At 37.3% G+C, this 16,193-nt stretch overlaps 3 protein-coding genes across 6 annotated transcripts; 2 read left to right on the top strand and 1 right to left on the bottom strand.

The window, feature by feature from the left end:
- Positions 1-2,029: 2,029 nt before the first annotated feature.
- On the bottom strand, positions 2,030-4,056 carry LOC117780220. The gene is made up of 2 exons (XM_034616661.1): positions 2,623-4,056; positions 2,030-2,563 (listed from the first exon to the last, which is right to left on the bottom strand). Exons 1-2 carry the CDS (start codon positions 3,557-3,559, stop codon positions 2,151-2,153), a joined length of 1,350 nt encoding a protein of 449 aa, XP_034472552.1. The 5' UTR covers positions 3,560-4,056; the 3' UTR covers positions 2,030-2,150.
- LOC117780221 (membrane-associated progesterone receptor component 1) lies at positions 3,968-5,187 on the top strand. Its single transcript, XM_034616662.1, has 2 exons — positions 3,968-3,984; positions 4,046-5,187. Exon 2 carries the CDS (start codon positions 4,121-4,123, stop codon positions 4,721-4,723), a length of 603 nt encoding a protein of 200 aa, XP_034472553.1. The 5' UTR covers positions 3,968-3,984; positions 4,046-4,120; the 3' UTR covers positions 4,724-5,187.
- A 486-nt stretch (positions 5,188-5,673) lies between these two features.
- LOC117781899 (nucleoside diphosphate-linked moiety X motif 19) lies at positions 5,674-7,576 on the top strand. Of its 4 annotated transcripts, none has more exons than XM_034618783.1 (6): positions 5,674-5,852; positions 5,920-6,164; positions 6,227-6,496; positions 6,556-6,637; positions 6,699-6,890; positions 6,963-7,161. In XM_034618783.1, exons 1-6 carry the CDS (start codon positions 5,772-5,774, stop codon positions 7,026-7,028), a joined length of 936 nt encoding a protein of 311 aa, XP_034474674.1. In that variant the 5' UTR covers positions 5,674-5,771; the 3' UTR covers positions 7,029-7,161. The 4 variants fall into 4 exon arrangements, with proteins under 4 accessions (XP_034474674.1, XP_034474675.1, XP_034474672.1 ...); XM_034618781.1 differs by having other exon boundaries at positions 5,676-5,852; positions 6,699-6,906; positions 6,963-7,576; XM_034618782.1 differs by having other exon boundaries at positions 5,688-5,838; positions 6,699-6,906; positions 6,963-7,576.
- The last annotated feature ends 8,617 nt before the right edge of the window (positions 7,577-16,193 follow it).

The following is a 16,193-nucleotide window of genomic DNA, read 5'->3' as shown; positions in this document are numbered from 1 at the left end:
ATTTTTGTAAGTTTCGAATGCCCAAAAACAGAGGCTGCAAATCTTTAATAATTCATTCATTCAGTCGTACTGTACAATGGTAATATTAATAATCTTATTTCCATTAAGAATGGTTTCAACGTTACATAATTCGACCTTTTCAATGGAGTACAATAGTACAACCTTTAGTCAAAATTTGGGAAACCGACTCAGTTTTTATTGGGTTCTTTATATAAATAATTTGACCTTTTCAACGGAATACAACAACAAATGGAATACAACAACCTTAAACCGAGTTTCGGGGAACCGACTCAGTTTTTATTGGGTTCTTTATATAAAATCTTAGGCCAAAACCGTGCAGACCGGATCACTATATCATATAGTCATATAGTCGCGCTAACCGTTTTCCAATTACTGTATGGAAGCACGTATGGTTTATAGAGTGTTGCCATCTTTTTTGTATGAAGATGCTACGACACCTTTCGTATTCCCTTAAGAGGTTATGTATGCACTTTTCATATTAATTGACCACCAGTTAAGATTAAAAGCATTTTTGTATATTTCTTACTGACTAGTTTTATTGAAGTTGAGTGGGTGTGAATCTGTGTGATTGGTTAGATGTGTTTTTTGCCTGCACCAGGCCAAACAATGAACCGTTACCTGGTGTGAGCAAGTCCAGCAAATTCGATGCAGCATTACTTCAGGGCACGCACGGTATGCGAATCTCCAAATTTCAGACGTTTAGCGGGGCACGAACAGCGTCGCTCAGCTCGATGACAAGATGTTTTTAACCTTGGCGCGCAGTGGCCTACCTGCGCAATCCAGAGAGTAAATCTGAACTCCTACGAAGACAGAAATTACCGACGCTTGATCCAACGAATACTTCCAATTGCAATTCTCAGACTTGAGAATTGGCCAACACAAACGAACAAAATATAATTTATTTTGTAAACGCGATAAGTCCACCCCGGGGCGCCAAAAATAGTTATACAGATCAGCACGATAGGCGACTATAACCATTCTTAAGTGCCGTTACAGCACAAGCAACTTATTTTTAGACAATATCAGCTTTTTCGATAAATATCAGTAATTTCGATAAATCTTACAATAATTAATATTTAATACTAAACAAAGGATGAAATGTCATAACAATGCCGTTCGATTGAAAATAATACTTTTGTATAAAAAACTTCTTTGCTTATGTTTTTTAACCCATACCAACCAAACTCTCAGGGCTCTGTAAAGGTACCAAATCTTCGGCGTCCCGAAGATAACCTTCAGTATAGTTTTATAAAACTAGGGTTAAAAACAACCGACACCTAAATATTTTCCAAAATAAATACAGATTTTATTAAAATTGGTCAAAAAACATTGAAAACTAAAAAGATTTGCATAAACAATTAACATTTTAAGCCGATCGATCTAGTCTACTTAAATATGTGTCTATGTGTACTATATTGTATTTGGTCTCTTTGTGTATTTACGGCAAAAAAAAGATCTTAGCTTCCAATTAGAGCAGCACTAGTATACACAGGGATAGAGAAGATAGCGCCTCCTAATATGCGTTAAACATTTTGTGAGAAAATTTTAATACTGCTTTCAATTTTAATAATAATATAATAGTCACCTACTACTGACAATTTTGCATAGAAACAGGATTCTGGCGATTCCACCAGATAATAATGTATCTGATCAATTTTTAATTGTTCAGAAAAGTTTTTAAAAAAGAAAAATATTTCAAGAAAAACGTATTTAAAGTTTTCAATTAAATACAATCTTGCAGTAAAAATGAAAAATATTTTAACTCTTACATAAAAAGTATACAGGATTTGAATTTGAAATTTATACACAACACAGAACTGCATCTTCAACTCAAAAACCCGAATCGATTGTACCGGTATCATAAATTGTGATTTTGAAGCGTTATGTACTGGTGCTGATACTGAAGCCGAATGGTCAAAACAGAAATATAAATTCTACAGATAAAAATGAGAAAAAGACCATAAATGCTTTAAAATTAGCTAACCTATGAAAATAAAATTTCAAGTGGTTTTCTGAATTATTATTAAGATTTATTGTGTGGGTAAAATTTTACTATAATGGAAAGACAAATAAATATATTAATCCTATGAAAGGCTTGTACACGTCTTGGAGTGTAAATTTGATATCCTTTAGTAACTGTCCGGCTGAGTGTTCACGCTATACCAGGATATTTGTTGACCAGGTTGAGTGCCTTGTTGTTGATATTGATGGGAATAGGATTGGGGTGCTGGCGATGGTGATCTGCTGAGAGGATTGGGTAAATATTGCTCCTGGGCACACGGCTTTAGGTTAGGGGCTGGTTTCTTGCGACCATAACCTGACTGACTGGACTTAGGCTTGGGCGATGGCGCTGCGATGGTCTGATAGTTAGTAGCACTTTCCCAAGGTAGGGTTGCCTGCCACGACACCGCTTGTCCAGTGCTGGGCTTTGCCGGGTTGACACCATAATAATTATAGCTGGGGCTAGACGGCTTGGCGGGCTTCGTTTTTGGCTGAGGAGCACTGGCGTAGGCACTAGCGTAACTTGAACCTGAATTTGCACCTGCGAAGTGTATGAACCGGTTAATTACGAGCTATTTAAAAGCTTGGGTCAATACATACTTTGCTGATTGGACTGTTTGGTGTTCCAGGACTGCACTAGATTCCCCTGATTGTGTAAATGTGGTAGAGGATGCGCTGTTGGTGGCTGAACCTGATAAGTTTCCGGATAGGATGCGGGACTAGTATCCTGAATGAAATATTGCGACGACGAACGCTTCTCACACGCCTCCAGGTCCAATTCAATACGCTTCTGGGATATAATGAGTTCGCGGAGAGCACTCTCAATGTGCCAGGAACTCAGTGGGTTTAGTTGCCTTACGGCAGATGTGAGAATTGAGAGACCTGAATTTTGTGTGCGATTCAAGCTGCAAAGCTGCTCGCTTAGAATGCTCAGCTGACTGTTGGTTTCCACGCTTATATCCTTGATGCGTTCCAGACTCTTGAGTTCCACTTCGACGTTGATTTGGGATGTTTCCAGGCTATCGAAAGAGCATTGCAGTCCATTTAGTTGCGGCAAGACAGCTCGAGTTATCAATTTGGTCAGCTCCAAGATGTTATTGTCAATGCTTCGGGCATTATTGAGCACATGTTTCTGGTAGACTTCCATCTTCTGCTCCAGACCAATAATTTGTTGTTTCGTTGAGAGCTGCAATTGTGCCAGACCAAACAGATCCTTAGACAGACGCTCCGAGAACAGTCCAGACTTGAGTGTCACGTTGTTCAATGCCTCCAGCACGACCATCGACTTAACATCAAGAAATTTATTTAACTTGGCCAAGAGGTCATCCACATTTTTAATGGCAGTCAGCCACACTTGTTGTTGTTCGATGCCAGCCTTGATTTGCTTGTTTGTATCGTCGATGTGATTAATTATGAGCTTGGTCTCGACTAGTTCCTTGGTATTCTCCGAAAGCAGCTCTTCTATCTTTTTCGTCTCACTTGCACCGTTGCAGGCATAGATGCAAGCTAACCAGATGATTGCTGAAATAAATTTCATTTTTATTTAACTTCTGATGTTTTGGTATGAAGACTACAATTGAATATTTTCAACTGTAACCGTTACCGTCCCTTAAATACGTTAACCGTTCCGGTTGACTGTGCAGCACGTGGTTGTCGGCACATAAACCTATCTACCCTAATGTTGTTGGGCCAAACGTTTGTTATATTGGTTGTTTTTGCAGTTGCTGTTTTTACAATCAACATTCGCTACTCTGCCAACTGTCGTTGCGCACGACTTTAAAACTGTAGTGTTGATAAATGCCACTTAGGAACTACAAGTACCGATAACCGATTGCTGGTTTTTATGGACACTGTCAGCTGACAGCAATCTACCATTCAGCTGTTAAAGGCACAGGTACAGGTACACAGGGTGGTTAAGCATTGTTCTAGAAAGAACAACTAACATATTGTGAATAAATAAATGCAAGATTTGTGTGCTTGAATTTCGTGTGACTGTTTAACAATTAACATTTCATACATACAGACGCGCACGACTTAAAGGCGAAGAGCAGAAGTTTAATAATTACATATATTTCGAAGCGAAAAGTGAGCTCTAAATATGGAAACCCAAAATACAATTGAGGCTGATGCAACAGCCGATTCATCATTTCTGGCATCCACATTTCGTGAAATCTTCTACAGTCCCATGAACCTGGCCCTGTTGTCTATCATATGTTTCCTGGTCTATAAAATAGTACGCGATCGCACCGAGGGTCCGGGCACTCGCGACCCACAGCAACAGGCGGAACCAGAGTTGCCAAAGTTGCGACGGGACTTCACCATTAAGGAGCTGCGTCCCTATGATGGCAATCAACCTGATGGTCGCGTTTTGGTGGCGGTGAATGGAAGTGTCTATGACGTCACCAAAGGAAAACGATTTTACGGTCCTGGCGGACCATATGCGACATTTGCCGGACGCGATGCATCACGAAATTTAGCCACATTCAGTGTGGAACCCAATGAGAAAGAAGACTACGATGATCTCAGCGATCTTGGCGCCATGGAAATGGACTCGGTACGCGATTGGGATATGCAGTTCAAAGAGAAATACGACTATGTTGGCAAATTGCTGCGTAATGGTGAACAACCGACCAATTATGATAACGAGAACGACAACGATGAAGATGATGAAAAAACTGACGCTGACAAGAAAAGCGATTAGACGAAAGCCGACTGTGGAAAACATATGCTGTAATGATGACTAGCACAAAGCGATCACTTGGAATCAATTTTCATAGTACGAGTATATCGAACAGCTTTGTAATCTAGTTACATTCCCGCACTTACACTCCCTCTTGTCACACTCACACAACCACACACACACACTCATACTAACAATGGAACAGTCAACCTGTAAAAACATTTAGAATTTAATGGAAAACTATACTAGGATTTATATATGTATGTATGTTTTAAAAAACCAAAAACTATTTTTGGTATAAAATCAAAATTGTGCACCAAAACATCTTATCAAAATTGTATGTACACATAACGAAGTACCAGTTAAATCTTTTTTACTGGCACGATCATTGTTGGCCTGCTTAAAAAAAGGGTTAAACTACACAAATTAACTACACATATGTATATGAAATAGTGTTGATTACAAAATAAATATATATTTGGGAAGTCTGTGTGAAATTTTTTATGGTTGCCATCAAAATAAGTCAAAGTGCTAAGTTCACCTCAGCGATGCCTGAATTTCAAGGTCTATATTTGTTAATTGGATCAAAAACAAGCTAGAAATAACTATAAAATTATTAAACACGCAAAAAAATGTTATTTTTTAACAGTTATTTATTTAACTTTTTATCAAAAAGTACTAGTTAGCTTTTAAACTACAAATTTTGTTGTATCAGTATTATTGGCCAAAACTACATTGTTACATCCATCTCGGTTAACTAAATTCTTGCATTAATATCCTTTAATATCTAAATTTGTTGCCTGAAATACTATTTTGGCTGAGAATATATTGATACTTAAAGGAAGACAAGAAATACTTATCTAGCCATTAAATAGTTATGGTGTCAACACTACTTCGTTTATACCCCTTCCAAATAGATAAGCTTGTTATCAATTTGTAATCGGTTTCAAGAGAAATCGTAAAACTATCGATAAGCCACTGTTCACAATCGTTCAACTGCAGCAGCTGCAGTCGCAAAAGTTTTTGTTAAAAAGAACGAAAGCTGAATAAATAAATAGTTGATACGACAATGACAACCAGCGCAAAATGGCGAGCTTCAGCCAGCATAATTTTGGTTTCGCCTGGAGCAACATCAGGTGAGGATTACAGTGTAAGTCGTATGCAGCCTATTATGAAGATCAACAGGTGCACTGAGACAATTTTTGTTATCATTATAGCTGCTTATGCTTAAGCGTAGTGATGCCACAGCTATAGCACCAAACCATAGTGTTTTTCCCGGTGGTCTGCTGGATACGGAGGGAGATGAGAGTGTCGCCTGGCTAGAATATCTTGATCACTTCGGCGTCCCAGAAGAGCAGCTCCGTCGTCTTGTATTAGTTAATGATCAGAGGCCGGCGTTGTTGGCGCCCCAGGGCACTGGTTGCTATGATCGATTCTTTAAGCGATCGAAAATCTGGGCACGGTTAGTACAAAGTACACACAATACGAGCATACAGGTTATGTCTAATCATTATGCCTCATTAGAGAGATAACGCTACGTTTAACTGCACTGCGCGAGTGTTTTGAGGAAGTGGGTATTCTATTGTGTCGCAACCGTGAGCAACTGACCGAACTTGATGGAGACGATCTGCCCGCACATTTCCAGCAAAACTTTGACCGCGAGACGTGGCAGCGGCGGGTGCATAAAAAGCCCAGTGATTTCCTGGAGCTGTGCCGTGAACTGCAAGTGATTCCGGATCTTTGGGCGCTACACGAGTGGTCTGCTTGGGCCACCCCAGCTTTTTTCAATAAACGGTGAGCTGTCAAGCATTAGAACAGTTTAATGATCCTTTAATTCTATGGTTAACTTCCAGTCATGAGACGGTTTTCTTCATGGCCTTCTTGAATACGCAACCCAGCCTACAAGTTGAGCCGTCTGAGGTCAAGGAGTGCCTGGTAAAATAATGTTCTTTTTTATTGTATAGTTTACACAAAATTAATCAGATTCTCTGCATAGTGGCGCTCTCCCACGGAACTTTTAAAGTTGTTTCAGTATGAAGAGCTTTATTTTCTGCCGCCACAAATCTACGAGCTGTCGCGACTGTTAAGCATCCGGGATTACCGTAAGCTGCAAGCATTTACAGTGCAGCGCAGTAAACTGGGAACCACTATGTTTTTACCTGTTTGTTATCACTGCACCGATAATATGGTATACGTACTGCCAGGTTAGTTTTTGGTTCTCGTTGCTGAAAAGCTAATCTTCCGTTATTGGCTCATATAGGTGACGATTTCTATATACCCGAGCCACACTTGGCCACGGAATTTATCAACTTTGCAGGCACAGTAGAAGAGTTCAAATCTCGCTCTAAGTGTCTACATCGCTATGAGAATGTTGATCAATCTGCAATTAAAGTGTACTTAAATTTCCAAACATTTAACGGACATTTGGCTCCTCAGAACTTACCAATAGAGCTGCACAAGCTTTAACGCATTTTGTGCTTAGAAAATGTATCTTTAGAGCTTAACATTTAAAAATGATTTATTATTTTTAACCGGTGGTAGGCACGTCATGGATTTTGTTGTAGTGCTACCGATTGAAAATTTTGAGCCCACCACTGTTGTAGTTTCAGGATTGTTTTTAATTGTATAGTCAAATAGTCAATAACCAAGAATTAACCTGTCATATTTAGTACCGGATCCGAAACCGAAATCAATCTTTTTTCAAGACCCAAAATTTGAAATTTTAGTGCCGGTACGACTTCGGTACATTTTGCCAGACCTGATTGCTGTTTTCTGTATGTATTATTATAACTTTGCTTTATATTAAGATATTCGATAACATTTAAGATAGGTTTGGCTAAATAAAACGTATTAATAAATACATGCTTTTTAACATTTTAAGTTTTTTGTTTCAGTACGAAATAGAATCTTTTACCGAATTAGTTGCTTCGGATTGATTCCCTCGTCAATAACATAAGATTATAACTTTGGGAAAATGAGCGTTATTGATTATCAAATCTATAATAAGTCAAGTAATTGCTTTGACAAAACATATTTGCTATACATTTTAAGAAATTTTATCCTCAATGGTTCTTATTATTGTTTTTTTTATTGAACTTATAAAACTTATTAGCAGTTTTAATAAAATAAGAAAAAATTGAAAATAATACATATATGTATGTATATTTGTTAGGGACAAAGGTCCACAAAAACCAAAAACCTAATATTTGTTAAAAGCTAATTATACCCTGTGCCCATTTAAAATGGGCAAAAAAGTATTATGCGTTTGGCAGAATGTATATAACAGGAAAAAGGAGGCGTGGCAGACCCCATAAAGTATATATATTCTTGATCAGAATCAACAGGCGATCCGATCTAGCCCTGTCCGTCTGTTTGAACGCGTTGATCTCAGAGACTATAAGAGCTAGAGACTTCAAACTTGGTATGTATGTTCCTGGATGCCGTACGCAGATCAAGTTTATTTTTGTTTTTAGATCGGATCTCTATATCATAGCTGTTATAGGAACGATAGGTCGAAAGTAATTTTTTCAATATTATTTTTCGGGCATATCGAGCAAGTTGGTTCTTTTGGGACACTGTGGCACGACTGATTATGTTTTTTTTTTTTGCAATTCTTGTATTTTGAAACGGATTCCTTTGTGTTTTTGTGTACATTTTATAATTTTTAAATAAATGTGATCTTGAAAAAGATTTCCTAGAGAAGCAATAGGTGATATTGAAAGAATTTTTTTAAATTGACAATGCTAATTAGACTCGCAAGATAGAAGGGATGCTAGCGAAGTTGTGTGGAAAAGTCAGAAATAATAATAATAATAAAGCGCGCCAATTGCTTGTTTGTATTCTTTTTGTGGATCTTGCTTATTGCTCACGAACTTGTTCAATGCTCAATTTTTGTGAACACTCCGATGCTGTGGCGCTGTGTCGAAATGACAAGTACTGTTCACATTGTAGGAATTTATTTTTGATTGTCACAGCGCTATGAAGCACAATTTGACGCCAATGTGAACACTTTGACTGGTGTCTCAAGTTTTCAAAAATTGCCGCAGAATATGATGCCGCAGTGCGCCCCAATGTAAACTCGGCATAACCAAATTTGGCACACAAACTCCAATGGCGTTAGAGCAGGTCAAGTTTCTTTTAAATTTTGCCATTTGTTTTTGTCTTTTGTGGCAATTAACTTTGGTTAATAGAACGGCAGTAATGGTGAATTAATGTAATCAAAGCAACACAAGTTATTTCTTTAAAGTACATTTATATATATTGAAATAGGTAGCGGGTATCCTATAGTCGGGATGTCGACTTTCCGACTAATTTTTAAAATATATTATAGTTATTTTTTGAGCTTCTATCCTTATCACATAATTAATTGACTAATGTCCGGTTTTTCAATGTCTATTTAAGGGGTTTTATATCTATACAAAAGATATTTTGAAGTAAAATGTATAGAAATCAAAGTCAAATTTGAATTTATCTATTTAATAAAATATAAATAAATTTAAAAACATTGAAACACCGGCCCGAAATCTCCCAAAAATGCATGGAGATTTGGGAGATTTTTCGTTGTTTTCGCTTTTTGGGGCAACCCTGAATGAAAGTATTTTATTCATAAGAAATATCAATTGCATAACAATTTATTCTATATTTATTCAGTTTCTTATTAGACTTATCTCTATTTAACCTCCATCCGCGGTTTATCAATTACTTAAGCGTCATTGCGGGTCGGTCATTTGTGTCCAAAGAAAATGCGACCACTGCTTAGCATAGATAAGAGATTCTTAATGCGACCCATAAATGGGAGACGCTACAAATTGTTGCTTGAAATGATTTTAAGCGGATTTGAGGGTCGCGCACTGCTCATCAAATTATGGACCTTAAGTAGAATTTTTTAAGCTATGGTTTTAATTAAAAATTGTAGTTTAAGAGTAACAAGTTAGCTTAAGATTGAAACTGTCGAAAGGATATTTCTCAAGTTAACTTGAACTCTCTGTGTGCACATCAAAAGCGCAAGTCTATGCATATTCAGATCCAAAAATATGGGAGAGAGATTGGGAATTTAATCAAAGGCTGCTGAGTGTACTGCGTGTAGCCGCAAATCAAAACGAGCACATAATTTTATCCCATTAAGAATGCATTTAAATCACTTTGTGGTTCACTCCCGCTCCAACCATCGACAATGTCGCCACCTGCCGTGTGACTTTATGCGCTTTACGGCCAGCAATCTTCCGTCTCGTCCTTTGCAGGCTGCCTTCTTCCCTCTGCCCTCCCACCTACTGTGCGCTTAAAAATCAAAAACTCAACAAGCTTTCCCATCCCCTTCCCCTAATGTGTTCGGTGCGTGTCTGGGTAACTGTTTGTTGTGTATTGTGCCAGGCACAACCCTCCAGTCAGCTTGAGACTGAGATGAGTGTGTCCGGTGGGGGTTGACTGTTGTCTCTGTCGGTAACAATTACTTCGTTTAATTTAACCTTTTGTGGGTTTTCCGGAGTTTATTGTTCTAGCCGTTGTATGAAAGTTCGGTGTGTTCATTTAATATCGATTAATTATGCTATTATGTTCACAGGATGTAATCATTATCAAGCAATTAACTTTGCGCAGCACTATTCTGATTAGTGTGTGTAAAGCTGCTCATAAATTATAAAATAAATTAAAATATGGGACAAACGTCGTGCAGCCAAGCAAAGCAATGAGTTATTAGCTCCTAGTTGGCTGCTTCTGCTCTTAAAGCCGCTTAAAATGTAATAAGACGCACGCCTCGCTTGGCAAAATTATTTCAGGCCGACAGGTGGCGCAGCTTCTTGATTTATGTATGCAGCAGACGCAGGCACCTTGAAAGACAAGGAAGGCAACTTAACAGCTTCCTCCTCCCCCACACATTGTAATTGAATTTTAAGCTCATTTTCATTTCCGTTTTCAACATAATGCTGATTTACGTGGTCCACTGATAAATGTTGAGTAAAGGAATTGGCTTATTAATTGCCTGCCAGGACAAACTGTAATGCACATCACGTATTTTTGCTTTTGTCAAACCAATGCCCAATTATAGTGATTATTGTAATAGGCAGACTAGAGTTGCCAGAGCTGCAAGTGACATGAATACGAAAACTGTTATTTCAGTTCATAATAATCGATAGGACATCAAGTTCGAAGTAATTGGCAACTCGGCGGACATTGACAACCATTAAAAACGTCGCCACAGACGACTTCCCACGGGTATAACTAAACACACTTGTAACTTGTGCAAGCTAGAAACACTTCCACTAGCCCGATTCCTCCTCTTTCCCGCCTAGCACCACAGTTGGAGATTTATTTTTATTGTGTGCATTGTTTGCACTCGACTTGAGCATGGGCCACAGCTTCCACTGTTTTGCGGGTGACTAAATGAGTATTACCGCAATAAATCGCCGCAATTCATTTACGGGCAGCAATGGCCAACCCTTAAATCAGCACCAAAGCAGCTGCAAACTGTTGATGAACCCCAAAGAAAGACACCCACCCACCCCTAACCACCAATCGACAGACCGTGAACCTGTTACGGCATTTTCAGCTCATATCAAATTGCCACTGGGGACCAAGGAGCTAAGGACTAAGAACCAGCTAGCGACCCAATTGCCGACAGCTTGTACATTGCTGTCGAACAAATTGCATCAATTGACTTGCGTGTTCAACATAATGGCAAATTGTGGGTGGTGTCGACAGTTAGACTAATGTGCTACACGATTTTCTAATGACTTCTTTATTTTGTGGCTTTTATTTACTTCTTTGCGACAGGCAGGTGTTTATTATTCCAAATTTCGTTTACCTAGTTATAAATGGAGTGGAACATGGCTGGATTTAAATTAAACCGACTTAAGCTGCATAAATATAAATATATAAACTTGGTAATTGATTTCGTCGTTACTTTGCGATCGTTTTTTAAAAAGAAAATTGCCAAATTGAAAAAACTAATTCCGAAAATTACTGCGATTAAAATTAAGGCTGCAATTCGGTTCTGAGCCGAACCTCGAAGAACCGGTTCGGGTCTGGTTTTTAACCAGTCTTAACCGGATCATAAACCGAACCCTTGAAATTATTTACTTCACGAGCTTGAACCTAAACCGAACGGCTATCTAAAATGAAAGGTTTGTCTCGAAAAAAAAAAAAAATTACATAAATTTGATCGATTTCTAATATTTTTTGAGTCTTCGGATTGAAACAAGTGATACCTAAATCTTCTAATAAATCACTGCGGACGGCAGTTCGCGTTAGTGACGAAAGCATCACGAAGGGTGCGAAAGGCGACTAACTATATATACAGCTAAGTTGGAAAATTTGCTACGACTGTCCGATCAGATCGAGTTATATACCGATCGAAAGGTTTGGTCTTAACTTACAAAATGGCATACTCAAACTTTTTCAAACCAGCCTGGGTCATGAGATACGGGGATGTAAGTGGGAGGGGAAAAATTTAAATGATTGCAGCTAATGGGGCTGTTGGGGTCTTTTGGTAAAATTTTTTATTTCTTAAAAATACGCGTCGATTGATACCTCAATCACCCAAATCCGATAATTGGTTCAAAAGATAAATAAATTTGAAAGTTTTAGTGGACTTCTCAAAATGAAATGAAAAGTCAGTTTGTTTGTCTGTTTGTCTGTTTGCATCAAAGCGCTAAAGAAGCTTAAATGTAATGATAGGGATTGATTCCTTTTCGAAAATCTAGAAATGTTTGTTCTACGACTTTTTCAATTTCCCGCTAGTTTAGCGGGAAAACGCTAAATCCCGCTAAAATTGAAACCTCAACAGTTTCCAAACCATAGAAGCTACAGATATGTTCTATAAAGTACTCAGGTAACATTTTACAGGTGAAATAAAGTTTTTTAGCTTAATATGTTGTACAAATAAAAATTAAATAAAAATATAAATTAATATAAAAAAAACGAAAATTGGCATTCGGCACTGCGCAAAAAGTAATTTTTATGTACAAAGAAGATCACCCTTTTTACTCACAGTGCACAATGCCAATTTTCGCTTTTTTATATTAATTTATATTTTTATTTAAAATTTTTAGATTAAACTGAATTTTGTTCGTCACAAAATTGGATATCAGAAATTTTGGGTCTAGAAATTGCTTTCGTCACTAGACTTTTACCTCGTTTAGAGGTTTTTTTTGTGGGATTTAAATTATCATCAAAATTTGATTTCTTTAAAAATTAAAGTTATTAGCTCAAAATGTTGAGTAAAATTTATATTTTTATAACAATTTATAACAATAAAAATATTTTTTATATGTAATTGAACCAAGGTTGGAACCCAAACCGAACCGAACCGAAGTCTTGATCTATGGCTCTAACCGCCGAACCGAACCTTTAAATTTTGTTTGGTGGTTTGCAGCCTTGATTATAATTAATTACATATTATTTGATTGTCAAGTTCTAAGCAGCCGTCGCACCAATTTAAATTTATTTATTTTTTGTTTAAATAACAATTAAATAACAAATTATTAATTTATATTAAGATGTAAATGATCTGAGTGAACGAAAAAAAAAATTGGCCCAACATTTGTTACAAGGATTTGGGAGACCCCAGAAAAATAATAAAAAACAAACATCAAAAGTGAGAAGCAACGGTATAAAACAAAGGTGTAAAAAATTTGCAGTTGTTGTGTGGCTTGCATAAAAAATTTGCAGTTGTTGTGTGGCTTGCATACATAATGTAATGAAAGTATGTAAAATGCATATGTGTAAAGTCACATAGATTGTCTGGAATTCGTCAATGTATTTACATACATATAGATATATACTCTATGTCTGCTTTCCACAAAACATAATTGAATAAAAGCTCCCAAACGTCCATACAAATGCGGAGAATATAAAAGAGAGAGAAAGAGAGAGAGTTTTGCACGCACACAAACGCACAGAGGGCGTTACTGTTTTTGTAAAATATGAATTATGCGCTTGCTCCAATGTACATATTTGTTGCTGTTATTTTTGAATTCCCTCTCTTGCAGCTTTGCGTTAATTTCTAACACTCGATTTGTGCGTATGCCTCCTTATCTTTTCACCTAAACAGCAGCCATTACCACTTACCTGGTTGTTGGTGTTGTTGGGATTCGTCTTTTGCCACTTGCCACTTGTCCATCCACCGTAAGCCCCTACTTCCTGCAGCACTTGTAATTCATTTTCCAGTCTCGGACCTGCGCAAAAGCAATGCTGGGAAACATTTTTTACTGTTGGCTACATTGGGGTAGGTGGTATCTTTTGGTCTCCTCTCTTCTTCCCGCTGCACCCGTTGACTGGCATTATGTTGTCACGGATTTCAATTGCATTCTATGGAAAGGCGAAACACACACATACACACACTCATACACAAGCATACAAGCCTTGTACATTTGGTTCTCATGTGCAACATTTGCAATTTTTTTTAGCGGCGTCGTCGTCGTAGTCACTTTTATCATTTTCCCTTGTCTGTGCAAAAATGGTGACCTTGTAACTTGGTCTTAATTGCGATTGTACAATTTACATGCATTATGGTATATTTTCGTGTCGCGTGAAAAGAAAAAGAAACTATAACATATGCCTTAATTTATCCCAGTTTCCAAAACTACAAACATTCTTATCACTTCAACTTGACCAGCTGTCGATGTATTGTCCAATTGAACTTTTGCCCACATCCAAAGAACTGGCGAGTATTGCGACCCTTTTCAAAATCCATCCAATTTGGTTTGCATAATGCGGAGCATGTGCGTCTCATATTTCGCCAAGAGGCAGGGGCAGCATTTAAGAAACCATAAATTTGACAGCAATAACGGATAAAGTATGTTTATTTCTATATTAGGCTAAGCAGCAAACGGAAATACTCGTAAAAAGGGCTACAAAAAGAAATGCGATATTGTTAGAGGGACAACGAAGAATTTTCCAACTTTTCCGACTTCAAAACTCTTTAACACTTGATTTCACTTTTTGCCTATGTCATTTTGGAAGGGGTAAAGGGGGAGGAACTGGGAACGGGGGTGAGGGTGACGTGTGTCTTTGTGGGCGGCATATGAATATGAACTGTAATAGATTTCGATAGGGATCACAAGCAAAAGGGCAACTTCGACAGTGAAAGGAACAGCCGCACCGTAAAATCTCATAAAATTTATAAAAAACGAGATAGCTTTGAAAATGTTTTGCAAAGCTGCTTAAGAAAGATCCAAAGAAAATATTGTAAAGTGTTCAAAAGAATTATCATCTTTGAGTAAGGAAATTAATTTCAATTCATAATGAGAAAAATAACTTAAGCTAAATGAATTCCGCAATTGAATTGAAAGTTTTTCAGTTGGTCAACAAATTTGATTCAATTTCCAGACTAACAAAATGCCTTCAGGCTTTAAATAAAAAAAAACTAAAAATAAGTCTCAGGGTAGTTTAAGCGTATCTAATTTGACACTCGTCAACACAAAAACAAGATAAGAACGATAGTACACAACTAGCAGATACACTGGACTCAGATGAAAAAATACTCTAATACATATTCATTAGTACTGGTATAATTTGGTACAATTTATGACCTAGTGCTATCGATGTTTTAAATTTCATTAGGATAGAACATCATAATACATACGAACACTTACCCTTAATTTAATTCCATTCCAAATGCATTTGTTCTTCATCGTTTTTTTATCAAAACTAACTATTTACTACTGATTACGAATATAAATAAATATATAAATATAGTTAAGTAAATCACAATTTATTTTGAAAAATAATAGCTTTTTCCTGTGCACACAGCTACACTACCCGATTTTAAATCCATCCATTATAGGGCATACAAAATGAAAAATATTAAAAAATATCCAGAGAAAAGACGTTGATTTTTTACTGCTCAGTTGCTTGATATAAATTATATGGCACTCGCCACGTGTCGTTGATTGTACAACAACAGGAAAGTGTGAAAAATGCCGGCAATGGGCTCAAGGACTCTATAATATAGCCAACACGCCCATCGCCCAGCATCTGCCAGTTGATGCATGAAATATTTCTTATTTTTTTTACAACCGAGGAAAATTTAATTCGTGCGGAAATTCAGTCAATTTAAAAGACGCTCCGCACACACACACACACACACACGCACGTATACTCAAAGTTGATACACGACACAAGGACGAGAACGAGGGCGACGCCTTCGGCACGCCCACTTTGCTAGCAGGGTTCATTGTATCCCTTTGAAGCCGAACTGCTTAATCCGTTTTATTGTGGTAATAAAACTACAATACAAATTGTTTGAATGAGATTGAACAACATTTGAATTGAGCATGAAATGATGCCGGTTGTGACATGCTTTGCTTCATGGATTCCTTCACAATTTTCCGCCGTTCTTGTTGTTGTTATCGTCAATATTTATAGATTTTTCTAGCATGGGCTGTAGTAGCTGGTTAGTTAAAGACCAAATTATTGGTATTCTTGTGGTTGTTTTGCAAATTAAATGGCTAAAGGCTAGTGGCTTTAAGGAGTTTCACTGTTTAACTATAAAAGA

The sequence above is a fragment of the Drosophila innubila genome (assembly GCF_004354385.1).
Source record: "Drosophila innubila isolate TH190305 chromosome 2L unlocalized genomic scaffold, UK_Dinn_1.0 4_B_2L, whole genome shotgun sequence".
Classification (NCBI taxonomy): Eukaryota; Metazoa; Arthropoda; class Insecta; order Diptera; family Drosophilidae; genus Drosophila; species Drosophila innubila.
The sequence above is the reverse complement of the archived record's forward strand: the minus strand, read 5'-3'. Positions and strand labels throughout refer to the sequence as shown.

Bases quoted from the DNA above. Each gene is read 5' to 3' on its own strand.
- LOC117781899 (XM_034618781.1), top strand. From the start codon at position 5,772: ATGACAACCAGCGCAAAATGGCGAGCTTCAGCCAGCATAATTTTGGTT. The intron at 5,853-5,919 runs GTAAGTCGTATG...TTATCATTATAG, and splicing joins CATCAGGTGAGGATTACAGT to CTGCTTATGCTTAAGCGTAG. The intron at 6,497-6,555 runs GTGAGCTGTCAA...GTTAACTTCCAG, and splicing joins CCAGCTTTTTTCAATAAACG to TCATGAGACGGTTTTCTTCA.
- LOC117780221 (XM_034616662.1), top strand. From the start codon at position 4,121: ATGGAAACCCAAAATACAATTGAGGCTGATGCAACAGCCGATTCATCA.
- LOC117780220 (XM_034616661.1), bottom strand. From the start codon at position 3,559: ATGAAATTTATTTCAGCAATCATCTGGTTAGCTTGCATCTATGCCTGC. The intron at 2,564-2,622 runs GTATGTATTGAC...TACACTTCGCAG, and splicing joins CAAACAGTCCAATCAGCAAA to GTGCAAATTCAGGTTCAAGT.